Genomic DNA, 26,198 nt, shown 5'->3' on the forward strand with positions numbered 1-26,198 from the left:
TATAACCAAATTTCACTCAGACACAACAGAAAATATAATTTATGTGTATATGTGTATACAGCATGCCTGTGTGTGCACCCATATACACATATGTGTCTATGCAGCTGTGTGTATTCTGCATATTACACATTTAATATAAGGTCTTACATCCATTAGGCCCAGGTCAAATAGATTTTGTCATGCTACTTACTGCCATTATACTCATGGATGTAATTAACATAATAAAAATACAGCTTTTGTATATTTTCATTGTAGATTAGACAAGATCCTATTATACATTAGATCCCATTCCTTTAAGCCTCAGTAACATTGAACTGATTATTATATAAAATAAACTAAATTTACTTTTGCCTTACTTATTAATAAAGCAAGTTTAAGAAAAGTTTACCTAAACAAACATAATCGAAATTACTTTTCAATTCACCTTAATGGTACCTCTTTGCATATATTTTCTAAAAAACCAGCCCTTACTTGGCATTATGATAGGACTATCAGGACCTTACTTTACAACTCCTTGTCAGTTAACAGTTGTTAGTTTGAGTTACTCTTCTCACTGAAAGTAATAGTTGTACTTCTTATCGTTGCAATTTGCCACTAATTTAAACTAGAATGTACTTGCTCTTAACCATTCCAAATAATATTCCTTAAAAAAAACTTAAGGACTTAAGGTAAGATTAAAAATAAAATAACAATCTAGATTAGAATCTAGGGATGCAAAAATAAGAGAAGAAAGTAATAAATTTCCTGACATCTATATGTGCTTTCCAAACTAAGTCAAGAAAATAAATGTCATTATTTCAAAGATGCAAACATAAAGAAGCAATGATCCATAGCAGCCACTTTGATCTCAGTTTCCCCTCACTGACACAGGCTGGTGTAGGCTAATTCTTTAATTAAGAGGAGAGCAGGTCAACTGCAGAGCTCATGTGTGCATTTTTCCTCTGGCTATGTGCCGTTTATATGGTACTTACTTTGTATTTTCTCATTGCAATTACACAGTAATCTGCCATAACTGAATAGCCCATGGCTGCATGGTTTTTACTGACATTAATTAAGAACTTTCCATCCTGTGAGTCACACTACACATTTTAAGGCTGTGCTCTCTCATGTTATTACTTCTGGAAAAAATATAACTGTTAAAAGTAGCAGTAATTTATTGAGCACTATGCGCCAGGCACTGGGTTAGGAACTTTACATTAAATATCTTGAATGTTCTTATAGCAGCTTTATAAAGTAGGTGCCAATATCATCACTATTATACAAATAAAAAAATTGAGACCTAGAGACATCAAATAAGTTACCCCCAGGACTTAATTGTATATTTGAAATTCAAAGCCAGGAAGGCAGACTTCAAACCCTAAACTCTCAAATTTCCTCTTTACACTTACATACGTGTGTCATAAATCTCTCTTATGAACAAATTAGAGTCTGCTCAAATTGGAAAGAAGGTTGCAAAAATACGGGATGGAGTTGACACAACACTGCTGGTACCTTTCCCTCTTCATCACATGGAGTATGAATCTGGAAATAGTCTTTTGTGGTACAGGGAGGGCGCTCTGTACACTCACTGGATCCTTCCTCTGCAACATAAAAAAAGCGTTTCAGAAATGGGTCAATTATTTTGCGTCTATGAAAAGGCAAAAAGCAAAACAGAAAAAGCAAACTAAAAAGTACAAATAAACTTACCGGGGCAATTTAGGTAGGACTACCTAGGTCTAAAGAAAATAAATGCCTACATTTTTATTTTCCCTAGAGCAATAAGTGTTTCTATGATACACACGGAGTAGTGTATCACAGTTTTTCCCAGAAGATATTAGATTTCTTCCATCATCGGTACATTGGACATTTGGAACAAATTAAAAGTTTCTACGTATGTCTCTACACCAACAAATCATGTAAAAGTATAAACATTTTTAGATTAGTCTAAACATATCCATAGCAGTTACCTGTGGGGTGTGGAATAGAAAAACAAATCATAGGCCGGGCGCGGGTAGCTCAAGCCTGTAATCCCAGCACTTTGGGAGGCCGAGACAGGCGGATCATGAGGTCAGGAGATCGAGACCATCCTGGCTAACACGGTGAAACCCCATCTCTACTAAAAATACAAAAACTAGCCGGGCGAGGTGGCAGGCGCCTGTAGTCCCAGCTACTCGGGAGGCTGAGGCAGGAGAATGGCGTAAACCCGGGAGGCGGAGCTTGCAGTGAGCTGAGGTCCGGCCACTGTACTCCAGTCCGGGCGACAGAGCGAGACTCTGCCTCAAAAAAAAGAAAAAAAAAAAAAAAGAAAAACAAATCATAGACCTATATAGGGGAAAGTCATGCAGAAAGGGAGAAGATGTCATATTTTATCCATTCAACATCAATTCACCTCAGCACTTCGGTTTCAGCCACCACTGCTGTCATACTTTATGGGTGACTTCTGGCTTATAAATATACACTTGACCAACATACATTTAGAAAGAAAAAAGCAGAGTATAAACTAGTTCTACCTGAAAATTGAGAGTCCTCTTTACACCTTATACATTCTTTGGCTCCTTTCTCAGAATAGGTGTTTCTGGGACACACTTGGCAGTTGAATGAACCTGGTTTGTTGCTGAATGTGCCTGGCTTGCAAGGAAAACATTCTGATGTGTATGCCACCCCTGTGCGGTAATGAAAAACAGAGCATGGGAGGAGGACCCAATACCAACAAGCAAATCAGCACCTACTTCTGCATCTACCCAGAAGTGAGGGAGAAACATTTACAGTAAGGTCAGCCCAAATCGTTTATCTTATTCATCCAGCACTAAGAAAGCATTTACTGTGTGCAAGGAACTGCACAATCAAGTCAGCAAACAAGTGATGAAGTTTTGATAGAGGTATAGTACTCATATTAACTGAGCTGTCAAAAGACAACTCCACTAACTCAAAAATGAGATAAACCCTAAGGTTCCCTCTAATTCTATAGGCTTGTAATTATCTGATCCTTATGATAACCCATTCCCTTTTCTTTTTTCCCACTGCTGATTAAGTCACAGGTAAGACCTAGGAATGGCTTTGCCAGCAGATGTCCTTGTGACTAATGAGTTAACACATTGTTCACAGAACAAGCCCACACTGAACATATTAAAATGCAAGCCAAAGTTTAATAAAGGAGAATCACTGCTTTAATTAAAAATACCCTTAATTGAGAATGAACCATGCCAGGGTTCATCAGCTGCTCTCCCAGGCCAGAAATTGCCCAGTTGGTTCAGACAAGCATAAAAGGTTTAGGAAAGAGTCAGGTAAGATGTTTATTGTTATTTTTATGGATATAGCAGTGACCAGGTCATCAGTTCCTTGAGTAAGCCCAATGTCTGGCACAATAGACATTTCTCAGAGGAATAATAGGGTCTTATTAACACAGAGACACGTTTTTTGTTTACAGATATCTAAAATTGTCATCATGTTTACTTTTTTTGCAATGATTAAATAATTTAGTTCAAGTGTACGAGAAAAAAAGAAAACAACTATTGATTTCTTGGGAGCAAAACCAGGGTCTCCAGACCTATATGATTTCCTAACATATTAATTTCTGTTCTATAAACCTTTGAACCAGCCAAACCAAAACTTTAATAAATATTTGGTAGTCACCAGTGACTACTAAACCAGACTGCCATGAAATACCTTCAATTGTGATATTTTTTACCAGCACAGGCTTGACTGCCTTAGAACCCATAAGGATGCCTGTAGTTCTCCAGTAGAGTATGTTTGTACCTGATTTCAGCATTACCTATAAAGAGAAACATAAAGGCACTCAGGTCAGATAAGCCATGCCATTTCCCACACCTAAAAGCTACTCCCTTACATACTTTTTCAATCCATATAATAAAATGCCATTAATTTAAAACCCACAGATTTAAGTCCACTGTTAATTCTGACCTAACCTCCGCTGAAGTTTACACTTTCTTAAAAGAAAAAAAAATGGAGTTTGCTAATCCACAAAATATATTAAATAGAAAAGAAGAAATCTTCAAGTCTAAACAAACTCATAAAATGATTCTCAAACCATTTGCATGAAGTCTTAGTTTATATTTAAAAAGAATGCATTTTAGAGGGTGAAAGTCCCTCAGGCCACTTGTATATTTATAGGTTGCCACTATTTATAAGACCTTTGAGTTCTGAAAACAAAAGGCAACAGAATGAGTTTGTTTATTTTTAAAAAATATTTAAGAAAAATACAGCAACAGTAACAAGAAAAAATAGGACAGTTCTTATGTGATAATCTCATTTAACTCTCTTACTCTAGAACATAAATAATACTATATGTAGTATTGGTTTCCTTTGCTACTGGAATATTTGCTAATTGTAAAATCAAACTAATTTTCTTATAAATTTCATGTTCATACAGGTAAGTGAACTAACTTTAAGAGTTCCTTGCTTTCTTATTTACCCCCCTTATTCTTCTATGCAGTCTCTCTCTGGACAAATTCAACCTGTAGAAAATTACAATCCACCCAACTATTTCAGTGAAGTAATAAATTAAGTAAAGGTAGTGCATTAAGCACTTTCCCTTGTATTAAATCTTTTTAAGTGAAGAAAGCATATTTGTTTTTAAGGGTTACTTGTACCTTCAAAGCCCAGCTAACTGGGTGTTAAGGTATATGGATCTTAAATGTTATTAATATTATTCTCGGATATACAGATTTTTAAAAATATTCTGAAAGGGTACATTGTATTAATCACCCAAGGATGGGGTACCTGCTACAACCGCAAAGACAAGGATTGATGGTCACTTATTGAAACAGAGCTCGATCTACATTGTAGGCACCATATTAGGCCCTTCCCACATATCTTCTGATTTAATCATGCAAAGATTGTTCCTATTTTGCAAATGAAAACATCAGACACAAAGAGATTAAGCAAATTGCCTAAAGAAACACAACTATAAACCGGAGTTAGATATTAAATCTATGTCTCACTCCAAAGAGACAGTGCCTCAAATAATAACAGATTCACTGAATCGTTACCTGATAATTGCCTTCAAGCATTTAAGGAGCTGTCCTGTAAGGAAGCAGGCAGTTACTTTACTTCATGTAACCAGAGAAGGTAGAATTTCAACCAATGTGTGGCAAATAGGGAGGAGGCAGGTTGAGGCTCCAAACATACACAAATTTTGTGATAAACAGAGCTGTCCAACAAATGGAGACAGCATAGTACCCAACAAAACAAGCTTGAATATCACTTGTTGGGCACTGTGCAGCAAAAGATAAAAGGAATTCACAGATCCTTCCGATGACAAGAGCCACTAATTTGATCACATAAGACAGGCACATTTGTAAACTTAGAAACTCAAATGTTTTCTATATTAGTTTTGAACAGCCTTCTTTCTCATGGATGCCCCTTTGAAAGGGAGGAAAATTCGACTATGATGGGAAGGGAAAGGAAAAGGAAACTAAGAAGAAAGAAAAAGGTAGGAAAAAGACCCTGAAAATTGGAAGCTGAGTCCATGAAACTAGCGGTAATTTTTTTCCCTAAGCAGAAATCTTCTAAATTAATAGTTAATTTTGACTTTTTTCTTTTTTTTTTCTTTCTTTTTTTTTTTTTTTTTGAGACGGAGTCTCGCTCTGTCGCCCTGGGCTGGAGTGCAGTGGCTGGATCTCAGCTCACTGCAAGCTCCGCCTCCCGGGTTTACGCCATTCTCCTGCCTCAGCCTCCCCAGTAGCTGGGACTACAGGCGCCTGCCACCTCGCCCGGCTAGTTTTTTGTATTTTTAGTAGAGACGGGGTTTCACCGTGTTAGCCAGGATGGTCTCTATCTCCTGACCTCGTGATCCGCCCGTCTCGGCCTCCCAAAGTGCTGGGATTACAGGCTTGAGCCACCGCGCCCGGCCTGCTTTTTTCTTAAAATACACTTTTTCTTTAAAGTTATGAAAGGAAGGGGAAGTTGGGAAAGAAGAAAAAAAGGTTGGAAAAAAAAAAAAAGAAGAAGGAAAAGTTGGGAAAGAAAAAGGAAATACAAAGAGACTTACAGAATGAGAGCCCCATTCTCCATTGTCTGTAAGTTTTACCCACTTGTCAGTGGTAGTGTCCATCTCCTGGCACTGATCATTTTGAATCTGTGGATTAAACACAAGGGCCCTAGTAAAGTGTCTTGAATAACGGCTTTAATTAAATTTTGTACCCAGCACAGACTGCAAGAACCTCGTTCAATACATTCTAAACAATGGCCATGAGTAATTCTCGGTAAGTAAACATACCAAGACCTCTGGAGCCTAAGTGACAACCGTTTATGACTGAGTGGTTCTAAATAAACTATCTTCATTATTGTAACAAAAAGCCTAGCTCATTAGAGAGAGGAATGTGGGAGAAGATTCACAATGCACACTAACACAGTGACTAACACTGACAACGCACAGAAAGGAGACAAAGTACAAAACAACTACCCAACTTACCCAAACTTTGTCATAGCTTGCATTCACCATGTAGGCCCAATAGCATAAAAATCAACAAAGCTGTTCTTTATAATATTTGCAGCAGTAAAATTTTAAATTAAAAATAAATAAAGTCTACTTTGTTTTCCATTCCCTAGGACCTAATCCAAATGCAAAAGCACAAGGTGTTTGGTGTTAAAGATATCTGTAGTCATTTGAATTGGCATGGCAAATGATTAACATTTACCCCCAAATAAAAATTCGGCTTCCAAAAATTTGGAGGTAAATGTTAATCATTTGCCATGCCAATTCAAATGACTACAGATATCTTTAACACCAAACACCTTGTGCCTTTCAGGCAATTCTTCCAAAATGTCAAGGCGTTGGGACACTACTTTTCCAGGTCTACAATGAATGCAGAGACATCAAAAAGTTAGGCCACCTTTCCAATATTACAAAACAGCAACAGATTAGAGTTAAAATAAGATCTCATCACCTATATTCCCACCAAAAGAAATGGCTCGCTCTTTCATCTCTAAATCATCTTGCTTCTTCACTCATCTTCCCAACCAATCTTCAAACATTAAAATGTTCTCCTTAAGAGCTATTTCCTAAAGACTTACTAACTAAAAAATAGACCCTATTGCCATCCAAATGCCAGAGAATATCAGCTACTGAGAGTACTTACTTTAATTGAATTTAAGTGTCATATTCATATTATAAGCATAATGACCATTCTAATGCAAGTGTTAACCTAATTAAAAGCAGATATGAACCCTGAATATACCTTTAATGGTCAATGTGTAGATAAGCTGAAAGCTTTTTTTATCACTGAAAGCAGATGTCATATGTTATCCTGACATTCTACTGGCATTCTAGAGATCTGTAAAACCTAGGTCTAATCACTTAGTCTCTCTAGGCTTCCGTTTCATCATTATTTAAAAAAAAGAAAAAGAAAAACAGAATGGCTGAACAAAAGTTTCATATAGTTCCAAAATTAAATACTTTGTTGTTGTTAATTATGTAATGCCCATATGTACAAGTCTCAGAGAACAGCATATTTCAATCTGCAAACTCTTCCTTTCCATTAACCATTAGTATGATGACCATAAAGTTTTGACCTTCTGAATCAATAAATTGCAACCTCTAAAGCTGCAACATCAATAGAGGAAGGAACATGATTTTGCCATCCCTTTTCAGATTATAACCAGAACAAAGGCATCGCTGAAAGGAAGTAATGAAACTTTATGCCTTAAGGGTACCTTTATTGACATATCTCAAAGAACTTATTGGGCAAAACAAATCTAAACACTTATTCTAATAAATAGATAACTGCTTTGCTTCTTAACTTTATTTCAGTTTTAGCAATGTTGCCAAAAATGTACAACGAAATAGGGAATTGTTCACTCCAAGAAGGATTTTGCAAACAAAACGCAGCTTAAACATAAATCTGTTTGAATGTTGCTTAACATCTTACACTCATCAAAAGATATTAGTACTACGAGACTCCTTAAAAGATATTGTCACACAATCTACTTTATAGAAGTGAATGCTAAGTGCCGGAAGGTTTACTTAATTGCTCAATAACACAGTGTTAACAATTACAGAGTTGGGACTAGAGCCAGAATCTCTTGACTTCAAATATAAAGCTCATATGTTCATGAAAAATCTCTCTTGCTACCAAACTTCTGATTTAGAAATTCCCATTTCTAACAATACAAATTTGTTTTAGAATGTTCAATACATTTGTTTCTGAAATCTGGACTGCAGAAACATTTTTCAAGATAGTCTCCCATTTATAAGCACAACACACACTTGGTTTGGTGTGAGAAGTCAATCTGAGAACATTTGCTCAAGCATTTGTGTCATGATAAATATTTGCTAGATTAGATACTGTTTATTAATAATAGTTAAGTAACTTTAGTGGTAACAGCTTATTTTGTTAGGTGATTACTTTATCTTATCTTCTGTAATGTATTTTAATTTTTTTTCAAAGACATCAATATCCCATTCATTGATGTTTTTAGACTGTACAAAATTCACAGAATCAGAAACATGCAGCCACTTCTACTTTTGAAAACAAAATTGCTCATAAATGCACTTAAATAATTCTTGCTAGCAAAAAGTATTTGAAATTGCAAAGATAAAAAACCTTTAAGTGAAAACTAAAATTGGTTTAAAAAACACAGTTTTGACAGAATGCTATCTGTAGCTACAAAAAGTAAAGTAAACATGAATCTTGGAGGAAATATTTGTCACACAAAAACTCAAAACCAAATGGTTATATAATGTGCGTAACTAAAAGTTAAATAAGCCCAGTGTTATGCTGCAAGGTGAGATCTCGGAGGTAAAGAAATAATATTAACCAGGAAACAAAATATTATAGACAAAATTAAAGTTTTCTTTTAACATCAAAAAGTTCAGTTAACACACACACACACAAAACTGAGGAAGAATAAAGTGGAATGGGAACAACTGACTAAGGGAAATTTACATGAATGTCCCTTAAATAGTAAATTCCAGAATGTAAAAGGTCTTACAAAGAACTCAAAGAAGATGTTGTTGTCGACATACTGGTACTCAAAGAAGACATAACCTGACTTCTTAAGGTGCACAGCATAGATCAAAGACACCGTGCAGTCATCACGATTAGATTCTATGTAGTTTCCACGAGGGATCCAAGAAGAGCTGCGGAAACAAAACCAAGAGGCACTTTACATTAATGTTCTGAAATCTCTTCTGTTCACAAAGCTATGTAACTCAGATTCAAGAGTAGTTCCATCAGCAAAGCACAGCAGAAAACACCAGAAGCTTTTCCAGAACTCAAAGGCCAACTTTATTACTGAGAAGAGGTTCATTTCTTATGGCAAATAACTTCCTAAATCTTTTTAAGGTTATATGATTAATCTGCTATGAAACTGCTATTTTTCACCCAAAATTTGATTACCAAATAGATAACTAACTTTAGTAGCCTTAGATGGAATTATTCTTTCAGACATCTGCAGTTTTATTTGTAAACCCATACACATGGCAAATCTATAGAAGGGGAGAAAGAGCACCACTAATAATAAATATGTAGATTAACATATAAAGCTATATTTTTTCACCTTAACTTTTTAGGAAGTTATGTGTCATATGAAATGAACTTATCAGTGATGGACTTGGCTTTTGAGTTCCTAAATCTTTGTAAGATTATTTTAAAAGTAACTAATTATTTAAAACATAACACCATTGTATTGTACGGTTTATAACATGTTTCTAAATATATGGCAATAATGTGAAGATAAGGGTATAGATATAACTATGCTGTTGTAAAATTTAACATTATATAAAGGTACAATAATAACTCTATGTTACCATAAGGATGCATACAGTAATTTCTAGCCTTTGCAACCTGGGGTTAGCAAAGATATCCTAACATATAACCACAGCAGAAAAAAAAGGATAAATTGTATTCTTTCAAATTTTAAACTTCTGCTTTTCAAAGGACACTATTAAGAAAACAAAAAAGGCAAAAGCCACAAACTGGGAAGAAGTGTTACACACACGGAGACGTGTGTGTGTGTGTGTGCATATACTATATATTTATTATATAAATATATACACATAAGAACCCATGCCCAGAATGTATAAGGAACTCCTTTAGCTTAATAATCAAATGACCAAAAAAAAAAAGTAGAAAATGGGTAAAACAATTTGACTTCACAAAAGTGAACAAACACATGAACAATAAACACATGAAACATGTTTGACGTTATTATCCAGCAGGGAAATGCAAATTAAAACAAGGAGATATCATTTCACATAAATACACGTGCACATACACTGGAATGGCTAGGGCTAGAACAAAACAAGACTTAACAATACAAATGTTGGTAAACATGTAGAATAACTAGAACTCAAATATACTACTGGTGGGAGTCTATGATGATATAACCATTTTGAAAAGCTCAGACTTTTTAGAAAGTTCAACATACATCTCCTATATGACCCAACCAATTAAAAAGAAATAAAGAGTATGCAAGCATGGACGGAGTTTCGCTCTTGTTGCCCAGGCTGGAGTGCAATGGCACAATCTCAGCTCATTGCAACCTCTGCCTCCAGGATTCAAGTGATTCTCCTGCCTCAGTCTCCTGAGTACCTGGGATTAAGGGCACCTGCCACCACGCCAGGCTAATTTTTGTATTTTTAGTAGAGATGGGGTTTCTCCATGTCAATCAGGCAGGTCTTGAACTCCCAACCTCAGGTGATCTGCCTGCCTCGACCTCCCAAAGTACTGGGATTACAGGCATGAGCCACCGAGCCAGCCCAGACTGAAATTTACACCAAGAAAATCACACTAGAAGACACTACCTTGAAAAACTTCCGCTTATTCAATTTCTTTTATACATAAACTATTCTAGGCAGAAAAAGAAGCCTTGTCAATATCTCCTGGCCACCAAAACAAAGATCTGAGGTCCCACAACATCCTACTAGTACCATCATCTAAGGAACTCTTTTACTGAAAACACACACTCTCTCAAGGAAATAATCCTATTATTGAGAGATTAAAATAAAGAAATTGGTGTCATTTGGCAAAAAGACAGCTAGAGTGAAAGGAAGGAAGAAAAGAAGGGAGGGAGGGAATGAATATGCCTTTCAACACAGCTAAATAATTCCCCAGCATCCTTAGCTTATGGTAAAAATGTAGGGTTCCTGAGCGGCTACTCTTGTCAGGAGGTAGCCGGAGCCCTAAAGTTGAATTCTTCTAAGCAAATCCATATGAAAGAAAATGTTACATAGTTAATATAAGATAACAGGAAGGGATATAGCTTAAAGACAAACATTTTGTTTTGTTTTTTTAAAACAGTTTAACATTTCTCCAGCTTTGTGATACGCAAAGTTAATAATCCCCTATAAAAGAGGTAGGAATTAAGCAAAGGTGCTTTCCACCTTAGGTACGTAACCCACTCTCTTTTATAGGAGATAATCAAGAGTCTAAATGAAGGTTATTAATTCTTCCTGTCAGAGGAAAAGAAAAAAACCTGAAAGTATCTGTTAAAAATCAGAAAAAGGTTAGTACAAACACCAGCGGCTTAACTGTAGCCATAAATATGGGAAAATTAATTTGCTTCTCTAACAGCTTTACTGCATTTTTGCATACAGTGTCTATTATATCCTGAGGGCAATGATTTTAACCTCATGAAAACTCATTGCAATGACTGTCCAAAAAACATGATTCTTTGCAATTAGCTTATCTATCACCACAAACAGTACCAAGATTATCCTCATCTTCTTTCTGGACAAGAGCAACTACTTTCTTCTCAAATATTCAGTTAAGAGCCAAAGGCTGCTTTGGATTCTTACTTGTTACAGCCATCTGGCCTGCTGTCAGAAGGGCCCACCACAGTGTCCATGAATGTTGCGATGTTAGAAAATCCTGCCGGCAATTCATCCCATTCATCAAATTTGATGCCACTGCCCAAGGAATAGGTGCCTTCACCACACTTACTGCATACCTGGTTCTTCATTTCTAGATACTCTCCAGAAGCACAGGAGAAAGCTGGAAGGCAGAAGAATGGACAACCCATTACTTACACTCCCATCAATTTCTTCCCCTTCAGGCCGTCACCAGAATTATTTTTATAAAACTCTGATTGTGTCACACCCTAATGAAAGCGTTTCAAGTCCCCCTTATCACCACATGCATTTCAGAATCTGGTTCCAACCTATTTTTCCAAGCTGACCCCTTGTCCCACCTTCTTCCTGCCAAAACAGAATTCATATCATTCCCATAATATTTCATCTTCTCTCCTGCTGTTGTGGTCTTCTTTCCCGGAGATGTTGGCCAATCCTATCTTCTCTACATGGAACACTCCTGTTCTCAACTCAAAAACCACTCACTTCGTAAGAGATCCCCTCCCCTGGCCCAATGGGAAGTCAGCTGCACCTCCCTTTATGCTCCTACAGTGCATTTGTTACAACACCTCCATTAAAGCACTTAATTTATGCTAATCAGTGGATAAGCACATATTAAGACCACTTATAAGTTGATGTGAGACTTTGAGCGTTAAGAAAACAAGGATCATTATTTTTGGATTCCTAATTGTATTGGGCACATACTAAGTCCAAATAAAATGCTGATCCAAAGCTGATTAGTTATTTAGAGCGACAACTAAACATAAAAAGGGAAACAGGAAAGCAGTGCAATAGCTGAACAGGTTATCTCCACTCTGAAACCATGAGCCCACTTTTTCAATATTCACACCAACCTAGTCATTTCCACCACCATCTTATTTCTGATGCCAAGCTTTCTGCAAACTCTGAGAACTGCACTCAGAGATATTAGATACAGCAATGTGAAGAATAGTTGACACATTACCAAAAAGAAGGCTAAGTTAGTATTCATTCAACAAATGGAAATCAACACCCTCCAAGTACATAGCTCTGTGCAAGACGGTATTAGTGACTCCAACCTGGGAAAGGGCTTTCTAATCCTTTAATCAGGATAGTAAGGAAACAAGGACAAAATGAGACATCCAAATTACCCAATGAAGAAAAACAAATCTCCCAGCAGAATGTAAAGCAGTGAAGCCCCACATTTAGGTAGACTCTTCTCTTTTAGAATACATTAGAAAGCTTAGCCAGAAATAAAAATAGCTAATTTTTGAAAACTGATTAAAGAATAGAGCTAAAATCCACACACATCTACTTATTCACTGGATTAATATAATGCTTTCCTTGAGAAAACGTTAAAGATGCCATACAATGAACTTCTAACATTCAAATCAACAACCCCAAATCAGTAAAACATGAGAAAATAAAAAAAAGATTGTGCAAAGAATGTGGCATTCTGGCTACACAGTCAAAACTGTCCTAGGACAAGGCTGTACCACTTCCTAATTCTACGACACTGAGTGAGCTATTTCACCTCTCTAGGCCTTAGTTTATGTCTCTAAAAAATGAGGTAACAATCACAATAGGTACCTTTAAGGGCTATACTGATGGCAGCAGCAGCCCCCCTGGAGTGACCACTGTCATGAAGCCGGCTACTGTGGGGGAAGTGTGGACGAGGCTGCGCGTTCCATGGAGCCACTGGGGCAGGAGGAGGCAGCAGCCCTGCCCTCCCAGGCAGACCCAAGCTTCCCTGCGCTCTTGGGAGCCAGGAGCAGGCAGGAGCTCCACCATCCTGAGCACATCTGCAGCTGCCCAAGCCATGGCTGTGGACCAGGGCGTCTTGGCACTCTCAGGGATTCAGGAAAAACCCCTTCCCCTACAGGTGTGGAGATGTCTGCTCCCTCTGCCCCTGGCCTCTCCCCGCTCCTGGCACCCCTTCCGATCTCAGAGCAAGGTAGGGGCTGAGCCCAGGCACTGTACTGACACACCAGCCTCCTGCCACCTCAGCCTCCTCCAGACTTTGGCCACCAACAAGCACAGCAGAGAGACTGAGGCAGGGGCTGAAGGCAGCTCGGCACTGGCCTGCAGGCACTCCTTGACCAAACAGCCTGGGTACCCAGAACAGTGGCAGGAGGCAGAGAGGCTCCTGGACAGAAGGGGATGGGTCCCACAAAGCCCTACCTTCAAGCCAGGGAGGCTCTGAAGCCTGGGGGCTGGGTTGCCAGTCAGTGGGCCAGAGTGGGAACTCGTGGTGCTTTTTCCGGGACTGCCCATGGCCTCCCATTGACCAATCAGCACACACTTCCTCCCTCTGGCTGGCTGAGTCCCAGGCCCATAAAAGCACTGGACTCAGCAGACTCTAACAGATAGGAGATGTCCAGCTGCAGAACCACTCCAGGGTCTCCTGTCTGCTGAGAGGTGAACAGTAGCTGAGACACCCTGCTTACGAAGAGGAGCTAGTCACTGTGGGTCTCCTCTGAGCTGTTCTGTAGCTCAATAAAGCTCCTCTTCACCTTGTTCACCCTCCACTTGTCCGCATACCTCATTCTTCCTGGACATAGGACAAGAACTCAGGAACCACCAAATGGCAGGGCTAAAAGAGTTGTAACAAACAGGGCTGAAACATGCCCCTTGCTTGCCATGTTGTGGGCGACAAGAAGGACAGAAGAGCTGTGGCCCTTTGGGGATCCCAGACCTAGGAGCTCCCCAGTCAAGGCTGTGACAGCTTCTTTGGGGCTCTGTAGTTCCTGGTGTCTCCAAGCTTCTGGGTGCCACCGTATTTCCCTGGTGCCAGCACAGAAGCTGCTTGTGGCATGCCTGGTTCAGCTGCAGCCTTGCAGGGAACCAGTGCCCATGCTGTCACCTGGAGTTGCCTACCCCACCGCGGCTGTCATGCCCGGCTGTGCATGGTAGCCCAAACCCCATGCTCACTCACACACCCCTTGCTGCTCTGCACCTGGCTAGCCCTTGGCCAGCATGGGACCCAGGCCAGTAGAGTGAGCCAAATGCAGCCTGCCAGGCCAAGTGGGCAGAACAAGCCTGGTGGGCCTGAGCAAAACTCAGGCAAAGGCACCACTGGCCATAGGTGTTTCCAGCTGGTGAAGTGACACCCCAAGAATCCTGTGGCAATGCTGAGAAAATACAGTATAAGGTGGTTAGCGCAGTGCCTGGCATGTAACAAATGCTCATTAAAGCTATTATCACTATCAGCACAACCAACAGAAAAACACAGTTATGGAAAACTGTTTATTTTCAATGGTCTATGGATCTTCTAGCAAACTCAGATTCAGACATGTGCCTAATATGATAAATAATAATATCATAAACCAAGACCCTACAGTACATTAAATCAGGGGTCAGCAAACTACAACCTGCAGTGAAAATCCAGCTCACTGCCTGCTTTTGTAAATAAAGTTTTATTGAAACCCAGTCCCGATCATTCATTTACCTACTATCTATGGCTGCTTTCACACCACAATGGCAGAGTTGAATAGTTGCAACAGAAACTGCATTGCCCACAAAGCCAAAAATATTGACTTCCTAATAAAATAAAGTTATCGTGGAAGACTGTTTAGTGTCCAAAATTGTATTTTAAGTTGATTAACTATAACTTAATAAAAGGTATTATTTTATTACATGTTGTTATAAAGAACTCTAAAAGCTAAAAAAGAGAAGATTGTGTTTGTGAATCTTGTCTTCTAAATACAATGATGCCATTTCAGAGTGTTCACTGCCCTGTTAATTAAAATCATAAAGAATATTCCCATCTCTTTCCCAAGTGTTTCCATGAAGTCAGAAGGAAAGCTGAGAGAAAAAGTTGAAAGTGAATATGATGGATATTTGGTACATACCAGGTGCCATGCTTGATACTTTACAAACACAGTAAATTCTTGTTATTCACAGTAGTTGTGTTATATGAATTTACCCCAAACACTAAATTAATGAATACTGGACCATCACTCCTATGGAAAGTATAGGGTTAGGTTCCTGAGAACCTCTGGTCACATCATCTTTGTCAATCAATCAACACCTAACCTTGTTTAAGTGTATTTCTCTTTAAAGACATCTGATTTAGTATATGCTGTTAATTCATTAATGTTGAATTCATGGTCAACAGAACTATAACTCATGCCTGAATAAAGCTTACCTAACACATGTATGCCTTTCTCTGAAAGGCATAGCACAGCCCTCTCCTACTTAGGAACACCAGCTTTCACATTGGCACTATACTTGGAGGGCCATTTTAAGCAGCAAAATCACCCAAAAAAATAACTAAAATATTAAACACATAGCACTAAATAAGCCACCAAAAGGACATTTGTTTACAGTATGAGAAAAGCAATAAGAAGTCAAAGTGTCACCTTGTTCATACATGTAGTTGGGTGACTCAAATATCTCACCACTCTGCACATGTCTGCAAATAACTATGAAAGCATTGAGTGTACTAATTTGGGGGTTACAAATAAATTTTAGCAAGTAGCCAAATTTGCAAATATTGAATCCATGAATAATGAGGATCAACTATGTTTATAGTAGACTGGTGAGGGAGGAAGGGATTATGCCCATACACCAGATGAGGAAACTGAGCCACAGTGCATTTAAATAACGTAATTAAAAAGGTTAACTGGTTAACAGTTAACCAATGGCAAAGCTGAAATTCAAATTCTGGTCTGATTCCAAAAGTGGTGCCTCAAAGAAAATTCAGTTCAAAAAATTATTACAACCAATACAAAAAGGGCAAACAATTCCAACCAAATTAATCATCATACATTATCACATCATTCTTCATTCCTATCCTGAACTGTTAAACAATGTTCATGTGCATTATACAGCAATAACTATTTTAGCAAAAACCTCATATTTCTTGTGGATTTTTAATGTACTACTCCTAAAACATGCATTAAAAATATTTTAGCAAGTTTCTAACTCCCATAAGTCTAATGACTTTGCCTATAAAAGGAAAATAATAATAATAGCTATCTCAATGAGTTCTGAGAATAAATGAGATATATTATATAAAGCATTTAGCATATACCTGGCATGCAGCACATAATAAATATTAAATACAATTATTAATAGTTTAGACTGTACGTAGTGGTTCACACCTGTAATCCCAGCACTTTGGGAGGCTGAGGCAGGCAAATTGCTTGAGGTCAGGCATTTGAGACCAGCCTGGGCAACATGGTGAAACCCTATCTCTACAAAAAATATAAAAACTTAGCTAGGCGAGGTGGCACACACCTATAATCTCAGCTACTCGGGAGGCTGAGGCACGAGGATTGCTTGAGCCTGAAAGGCAGAGGTTGCAGGGAGCTAAGATCATGCCACTCTGCTCCAACCTGGGCAACAGAGCGAGACTCCGTCTCAAAAAAAAAAAAAAAAAAAAACCCACACAATTATTGATTATTGATAGTTTAATTTAGGGATATGGGACATACATTTCTATAAGAACTCCGCCAATAGATTTATAATATTACATCTCTTCAGATTAATTATGCAGTCAAATTAGTTGAATAAGTATAGGGCCTTTAATTAATACAGAGGAGCTAGCAAGTCTAAAGCTTTTCATAGTTTAATCATTTGCTACTCCTCAATCTTTTTCATCCTAGAAGTCAGGTCTAGAGACACCTGTCAAAGGAAGAAAAGAGCCACAGTTTCTTGGTAAACTTACTCCACAAGATTAAGTCAACAGAGTTAGCACTGCTGACTTCCTTTGACGGCCACCAAAACTACCTGCTTTTCCTTTTATCTTCCATCCTAGCCTCATCCACTCTCCCTTGGCATTTGTTCTTTAATTAGATTATCAGGTTTTTAAATCATCTTAAAGACTATACTATTTTCATTCAGATTTTTTATCATACAACACAGGAATCTTTCAACAAGCAGTATGATAGACAGTTATTATTAATAGCTGTTGTTAGCTGTTGTGAACGTGAATTTACCATATTTAATTTGAATCAATTAGTCATTTCTAATTTTCTTCTTCAGAAACCTTGAAGTCTTAGAGAAACTGAATTAAAGATAGGCAAACTCCAAAGTTTTTAATGAGAACAGAAAGACCTTATTTGCCTAAGGTCTTAGGCACTACTTAACAGTGGCCTCAACTATTTCACAATAGTTGACCTAAGCACCCAGTGAAAGAGTGGCATTAAAAACCCAACATCTTGAAGTCTAAACTGTAACCAAGAGGTCATTTGCTGCACTCAGTGTTCTTTTTCTCAGCTTTATGCCTCTTCTTTTCTGACATTTATTTCTGCTACTGTGAATATGTAAAGGTTCAAATATGCAGGTGTGAATAATCAGATATGGAAAAGCATTTACAGTAGTCCTTCACCAAGTAGCAAATATCTTAGGCAATTTACTTAACCTCTGTGCTTCCACTTATTCATACTTCAACATCCCTTTCTCCCTCCTACGACTGCTTATAATAATCCAATGAGACTACAGAAACCACTCTGAAAATAGTGTTGAAAATTCAAAGCACTGCTATGATCATGCAACCACCAAGCACAATATGCCAAATAACTGTTACTGAATTGAATCATTTATAGCTGATTATCATCTATGATTTATGCCTAACAATAAAGAACATCTATTTTTAATCATTGTACCACAGGGCTACGTAGTTTTGCTTTTTCTTCCCCCAGAGACCTCATGTTTTGAAAGACTATGGCTGCCAATTACATTTATTCATAATTTACTCATTTTTGTTCTTTTTAATCAAAGATTTTACTACTAAAATATGTTTTCTAAACAGCAAACAGCAATAGTAAGTAATAATAAATGGATTTTCAATTCACTTGTTTAATGAGATGATGATATAGTGAATCTATGCAAACTTATTACAGATAAATATCTGGGAACAACATTGTGGCTTTCTCAAAGCTTCCATGATAGTCTAATCTAGACTGATCTTCCTCAAAATAAATCAAATTTACATCTCACTAAGTATAAATGCACTGTAATCCATCTTGTCAATTAATATTAGCTAAGTATAATTATATATATTTGTGGGGAAATATAAAGTAAATCAATTCCAGAATCAAGACAAGTCAATACGTCTATTTTCCCTCAATGGGTTAGTCTTGTTTAAATAAGATAAATAAGGTTCAAACCACAGATATTCTTATATTGACTACATGCTGATGCTCTTGCAACTGTTCTTACTATTACTCACTGCCATTAAGGGTAATACAAAGAAAGAGAACAATGTTTAGTGTGTGTACCTCACAAATAAGTTCTACTTCTATCTCTCAGTTTAGCAAATTAATTATCATTACAGATAATTAAAACTTTAAGTGCCTGCCAGATTTTTATCATTCTTTTCACACACACACACAAAAAGCAGAAAATAGCATCTAAGAGAGACTGAACAGCATACTGAATCCAGCAAATCTCAGATTTTCTTCCTCCTTAAGTACCAGTGATAAGGACAGCACTTGAACACTGTCCTTTTAAGTTGTTATTTGTGAAATTCCTACAGAGGAAAAAGTAATCTATAATTCTCCTTTTATAAAAATAAAAGTGTGATAGGGAAAGTCAAACAGTACATTAAAACAGGCCATTTCTTGCTGATATTCTCTTATTCACAGTAAGACAGATTTGTCCCCTGGTTGAAGGGAATTCTTGTTCTAATTGGGATTTTTTTTTTTTTTTTTATCCTGAGGGTAGTTTTCATTACAAAATATACAAGGCAACAATGAAAGCTGGTTGTGAGTACATCAACTATCTGTCATGTTCAACTTAAGGCTGGAGGAGGAGAAAGGAAGGTAACACTGTCCAAATACTAACAGTGGCAGACATTGCAATATTCCTATCAGAAGAGAATATTCATTAGCATTAAGAAGATATATTAGTATTGCACTATAATTCAAAAGTTATGTGATTTGAAGCATGATTTGATTACAGAATGAATAAATCTGTGATATGTAATAACAATTAAAACCATCGGAATCACCAAAAGAGACCTTTGAGATTATCTGATCCAAACCGCCCCAATTCAGATTCCAAGTTTCTTCTTCTGTGTAACCATAAGCAATCCAGTTCAAATTTTCTATAGTTTCTAGTAGCAGACTTTCTAACAGACTCCATGACTCTCTACCCAATAACAATATTCAATAGTGAAAAAGAATAGCATTAGAAAAGAACTCTGCAGAAAAAAAGAAAAGAAAAAGAAAAAAAAAGAAAACAAAAGGAAAAAAAACAACTCTGCCTTAAAAGTCACAGACATGAGTTCTAGCTCCAGCACTCACTTAGCCATCTGAAGTAACAGATACAAAGCTGCTGTGTCAGCTCTGAAGTGGCATGATAAAATTATCAGAACTGAAATCTTAAAGCCCAATCCCACCAATAACAATTTTTAATTTTTCACTAAGAGTTGGGGGTGAAGTTGTAGGACATAGGGATATAATTTGCAAGTTATTTGTGAAATTCTCAGAGAAGAAAGAGAAACCTGTTTTCATCTTTCATTTTACAAAAACAAAAGTGAGATGGAGATACACAGAAGAGTACAGTAATATGAACCCGTTCTAGCTAGCATTTCCTAACTCACTGTTTCCTGAAAAGAGTATTTAGTGAAAAGTACTGCCTTTGTCTCTCTGAAAACTAATTTCACATCCAACATCCTTTCCAGTGGGTCTTCACATAGCCCTATCAAGTGGAAGTGTATGATTATCACTGCACTTCTTAGGACTTATCAGCCAGGAGCTTGAGAATTTAAAAGTAGAAGCCAACTCCTGGCAGGAAAACTGATCCGTGTGATACCACAGATAGTAATACCCTTTAAATTAGCAGAGGCTAGATTTAAAGCTCCTATCTTTTTATAAGAAAAGCTAACTAAGGCATTTTCAATCTGTGAAAGAAAAAAATAGAAACGTATTTCATTGCAGCTTCTTGACATCAATGTTTGATGGGGGAGGGGACAAATCTCAGTTTATTGGGCACAGGATGACACAAGGCTTACAGAAAAAAGAAAACAGCGAAGGTCAAGGGAAGAAAAATGTTCAGAGTACGTGATGAGGTCACCCAAGGGGGCAAAACAATGCATCCGTGAAATCAGTTTTCTCAAGTTCCAATTATGCCCTACCACTTTGGTTCTTATCATCCTAAACTTTTCCTCATCCTTAGAAAGTGTCAGTCACCTTCTACTTCTTGATAGTCTCTGACTTTGGTTCCGCAGTTTTGAGGGCTGAGTTTTCTCATCTCCTCATAAAACACTCTTTTCAGAGAAGTTCCCTCAACCATCGCTCCCATCAAACAATACGATTAACCTAAAGTCTGATTTTCAGCTTTTCTCAATTGTTTTCATCTCATTTCCCGATCTGATTAATTCTAACCTTTCAGCTACCACTTGTGTGTTACTGAGGAGGTTTAACTTCGTCTTCGCACACTTGGAACTCAATGCAGCAACATTCCAACTAAGCCTTCTGAGGACAAAATATTTGACAGCATTTTGTATATCAATTTATCCCTTTATGTATAGAATAAATTTTTACAAATCTGATTAGACCTTTGTGTTTCACCTACAAAAATAAAACTCTAAAGTCAGTCTCTAATTTAGTGGCACAAAAGTTATTCAATCTATAAACATTCCAGTGTCCTGCAGCTTTCTGAGGAGCCATGAAAGGATTACATATTCTCTCCATAAGGAGTTTATTCTGCTCTAGGAAGACATTCAATAGTTGGAAAAAGTGTCATTTTTTCCCTAATATCGATTAAACAATGAAAGGATATTCTGTGGATCAAGTACCAAACAATATGCTAGGTTCAGGGAAAAAAAAAAAAAAAAAAAAAAAAACACCAGCTAATCAACTTATTATATATGAGGATATAGCAACAAACATCTCCTAAATTCTAAATGTCACTCTCTCATCTTTCTGAAAAATATAGACAATTAAGAATAAAATCTACTACCAGGTATGGTGTTAGGTACCTAGCTACTCAGGAAGCTGAGGTAGGAGCCTCACTTGAGCCCAAGGTTTTGAGACTACAGTAAATTATGATTGTGCCTGTGAATAGCCACTGCACTTTAGCCTAGGCAGCATAGCAAGACTCATCTCTAAAAAATTATTTTATTTTTATAAATCCTTAAAAAATAAGAATACAATCTATAAAGAGAACATTAAGCAATTAAAAATGACCCAAAAACAACATATCTGAGCCTTTAGATGTCATCTTTTAAAAAGTCCATTTATCTTTCTAGGATATCAATTTGTGTCACATTTCTATCAAGAGGTAAATGTTAGGGGCATGCAGATGTCCCAGGATGGGGATAAGCACTTGTTCATATATACTAGCAGTGTATTCCAAAGGGACAGTCCCCATAGACATTAAGAACATAGACCCAAATTCTAAGCTTCCTGGTTTCAAATCTCAGTTCCCCCTTTGACCTAAATGTCTGACTCTGAGCTATTGTTTTAGTTTCCTAACAGCTTTTTAAAAAGTGGGGGGAAAGGCAAGGTAATAAAAATATCTATTTTACAAGGATGATGTAATGACTAAATGAATTTGAATGAATGCAGGATAAAGCATTTACAGTTATGCCTGGCATATAGCAAGTAAAGATTGGCTATTATTTTTTATTATTATTTCAGCTATTATTATTACTATTGCTATATTATAATATAATTATGATTCCAGGACTGTAGATCACATTTATCACCTCATTTAACCCCCTTAACCACCTGTGAATGGCTGTCTCCAGGTCAAAGTCCAGAGTCCTTGGTAGGACAGAGGAGCCGGCCGATTGAGTCACCAGAATCTCTGGCCCTTCCCACATTCTCCCTGAGTGCCAGCCATCCAGATCTCACAGAGCACCCAGGAAAACCAGATGCTGCTCCACTTGGCACCTTCATCCTGTTTCCAACACCTGGAATGTCGCTTGCATCAGGTTAAAGAACTTCTTCCTTCAGAATTTACCTCAGAGAGCCTCAGAGAATTAACATACATGGCTCAGGACGTGTGATGCTTCCAGCTTTGTTCTTTTTGCTCAAAACTGCTTTGGCTATTCAGAATCTTTTGTGATTCCACATGAGTTTAGGATTTATTTTTATATTTCTAGAGATTCTTGAGATTTTAATAGAGATTGCATTAAATCTGCAGATGACTTTGGGTAGTAAGAATATTTTAATAATACTAAGTTTTCCAATCTATGAGCATGGGATGACATTCCATTTATTTGAGTCTGCTTTCTTTAATTAGCGTTTACCATTTTCAATGTACAAGTCTGTCACCTCCTTGTTTAAGTTTATTCTTAAGTATTTCATTTTTTTGATGCTATTATACACAGGATTGTTTTCTTGATTTCTCTTCGGATAGTTCATTATTAGTGTATAGAAATGCAACTGTTTAAAGTTTATTTTGTATCTTACAGCTTTGCTGACTTTATTTACTAGTTCTAACAGGTTTTTTTGTGTATGTGTGTGGAGTCTCTAGGGTTTTCTACACATAAGATCATGTCATCTGCAGACAGAAATAATTTTGCTCCTTCCTTTCTGATTTGTATGCCTTTTATTTCTTTTCTTGCCTAACTGCTTTGGCTAGGACCTTCAGTATTATGTTGAACAGAAGTGGTGAAGGTGAACAGGCTCCTTGCCTTATGCCAGATCTTAGAAAAAAAAGCTTGCCATTTTTCACAACTGAGTATAATATTAGCTATGTGCTTGTCCTATATGGCGTTTACTGTGTTGAAGTAATTTCCTTCTATGCCTAATGTTAAGAGTTTGTATCATAAAAGAGTACTGAATTTTGTCAAATGTTTTTTCTGCATCTATTGAGATGATCATGTGACTTTTGTCTTTCATCCTAATTATGTGGTATATCACATTGATTGAGCTGCATATGTTAACTCATTCTTGAATCCCAATGATAAATCCCACTTGGTCATTACATATTATTCTTTTAATGTGCTATTAAATTCAGTTTGCTATATTTTGCTCTAAACTTTACTTTTTCCCTCCTTAGGCCAGTTTTTAGCTTAGCAGTTTATTCTTTTGCTAGTTCCTTGACTTGTAATGTTAGGCTGCTGGAAATATGTCTTTTCTTAATGTAGGTACTTATTGCTATAAACTGCTTTTGCTGCATCAAATAAGTTTCAGTATTTTTTGTTTCCAGTTTCCTTTGTCTCAAAATATTTTCTAATTTCCCTATGATTTTTTCTTTGACCCAAAGGTTAAGAGTGTGGTTTAATTTTCATGTATTTATCAACTGTCCCATTTTCCTTTTGTTGTTGATTTCTGGTTTTACTTCACTGTAGTCAGAAAAAAATATTTGGAATGATTTCAATCTTCTTAAATTTGTTAAGAATCATTTTGTGACCTAGTATATGATTTATCCTGGAGAATGTTTCATGTGTTTGAAAAGAACACGCATTCTGCTAGTTTTGGGTGGAATATTCTATGCATACCTGTTAGGTTCATTTGGTCTATAAAGCTGTTTCAGTCTGCTGTTTTGTTTTTGTTTGTTTGTTTGTTTGTTTTTGAGATGCAGTCTCACTCTGTCACCCAGGCTGGAATACAATGGCACAGTCTCAGCTCACTGCAACCTCTGCCTCCCAGGCTCAAGCAATTCTCCTGCCTCAGTCTCCCAAGTAGCTGGGACTACAGGTGCAAGCCACCACATCTGGCTAATTTTTTGTATTTTTAGTTGAGAAAGGGTTTTACCATGTTGGCCAGGCTGGTCTCGAACTCCTGACCTCATGATCCACCCGCCTCGGCCTCCCAAAGCGCTGGGATTACAGGTGTGAGCCACCGCACCCGGCCTGCTGTTTCTTTACTGATTTTTCTGTCTACATGATCTGTCCATTATCATAAGTGGGATATTTAATTTTCCTACTATTATTGTATTACAGTCTATTTTTCCCTTCAGAACTGCCAATGTTTGCTTTACATATTTAGATACTCTGATGTTGAGTGCATATATATTAATAATTAATTATCTCTTATTAATTATTAAAAATAATTAATAATTATTAATAATAATAACTCTTAGTTTATGTAACTAAACTTCCTTGTTCCTTGTGACAGTTTTTGACTTAAAGTCTATTTTGTGCAGACAGTGTAAGTCTGCTTATTTTTTAAGGTCCATTAAATATGGGATATACCAATAGATTTGAGGGAAAAAAAAGTCTGTATTCGATTTTTTTACTTGTCTGCATATAGCACTTTTTTATCTAAAAAAACTAAATATTAGAAGTTTATAACCAATTATTCAAATACTAGACTATAAACATTTATATGCATAAATATATAAAAGTCATATTTGAAGCCACATTAATTTACTATACTCTGTATGAGAAATACAAAAACTATACACACATATATACAACACATTATACATACATATATACTTCTATATACATTTATATTTATGTATTACTTCATATGAATTATTGATTCACATTTTCTAAATACTAAAGCACAAGATTAAACAAAGTCCCCCAAACTATGACTAATTTGATGCTTTCCTACCAAATGAAATTAAAGATATCTTAGTCATCTTCATTTAGAAAGTGGTGTGTTATACAGCTGAAGAACAAATCAATGGAAAAAATAGGAAAAGAACATGGTATATTAAGGTTGTACCTGAAATCGTAGACTCAGATATATTTTAAAGAATAAGCAATTGAAGAGATAGACTCCCTAAATAAATGTGAGAATATAAAAGGAAGAAAGGAAGAAATATATTATGTTTATTTCCGCTTCAGAGTTCCAGACTTGTCGGAAAAATATGTAAAGGAACTCTCTCCCTACTTGTACCCCAGATCAGACCTTTATTTCTAAGGCTTGGTTTGAAGCAAAAGGGCTTTGTCCCAAATGAGAAAGAAAGAGAGAACATAGCCCAGGAAACCGCTCTATCCTCTCTGATGATCTAAGAACATCCAGTGAACCTGAGAGGTTCAAGGAAAGATTTTAGAAGCCATTGTTCTTCAAGAATAAATGAGGAGAATGACCCAACAGTGAAGAAGAGATGGATTGGAACAGGGGTTATATCCCTTTGGTTTGAGATTAAAACAAAGAGTGTTGTGGTTCAGAAACGGCATGCTACTTGCAAGACCTTGAATGATGGATGATGCCCACAGATGCTAAACTCTTGGCACCACGGCCTTGGGAGAAGTGCCAATGTTTCCCGTGGCTGAGCCTGGAGCTAGCAGAGAGGAGGAGAGAGATGAGATCATCTCAGTGGTCTGCCAGAGCAACTGATGAATTCTCCACAGCAGAGAGGACAAAAGGACAATGGGGATCAGTGTCAATTAACAACCAGAAGCCTCTTCATGCTATTTCCTGAGCCTTGTAAGCTTCAGAGTCACATATACCCCAGGGTTCTAAAACAACAAAAACTGATACCTGACTTCTCATTAACTTCACTCAGAGGAGCCTTGCAGCCAGATCTTATGTAATCTTTAAAAAACAAGTATATAATATAGCTTGCCAAT

At 37.0% G+C, this 26,198-nt stretch overlaps 1 protein-coding gene across 4 annotated transcripts in view; it reads right to left on the minus strand.

Annotated features, from left to right (window-relative positions):
* The window catches only part of KIAA1324L (KIAA1324 like), a 181,663-nt gene that overhangs the window by 63,295 nt on the left and 92,170 nt on the right, over positions 1 to 26,198 (minus strand). For 2 of the 4 annotated variants that reach the window (XM_030933415.1, XM_010370631.2), the window contains 6 exons: positions 11,738 to 11,933; positions 8,932 to 9,079; positions 5,990 to 6,076; positions 3,646 to 3,751; positions 2,490 to 2,642; positions 1,492 to 1,580 (listed from right to left, as the gene is read on the minus strand). In XM_030933415.1, coding sequence (XP_030789275.1) covers positions 1,492 to 1,580; positions 2,490 to 2,642; positions 3,646 to 3,751; positions 5,990 to 6,076; positions 8,932 to 9,079; positions 11,738 to 11,901 — 747 coding nt within the window. In that variant the 5' untranslated portion in view covers positions 11,902 to 11,933. Of the gene's footprint in view, positions 1 to 1,491; positions 1,581 to 2,489; positions 2,643 to 3,645; positions 3,752 to 4,988; positions 5,023 to 5,989; positions 6,077 to 8,931; positions 9,083 to 11,737; positions 11,934 to 26,198 lie in introns of those variants that run through there. The other 2 variants (XM_010370633.2, XM_010370632.2) reach the window with 2 other exon arrangements.

This window comes from Rhinopithecus roxellana, chromosome 6 (assembly GCF_007565055.1).
Source record: "Rhinopithecus roxellana isolate Shanxi Qingling chromosome 6, ASM756505v1, whole genome shotgun sequence".
Taxonomy (NCBI): domain Eukaryota; kingdom Metazoa; phylum Chordata; class Mammalia; order Primates; family Cercopithecidae; genus Rhinopithecus; species Rhinopithecus roxellana.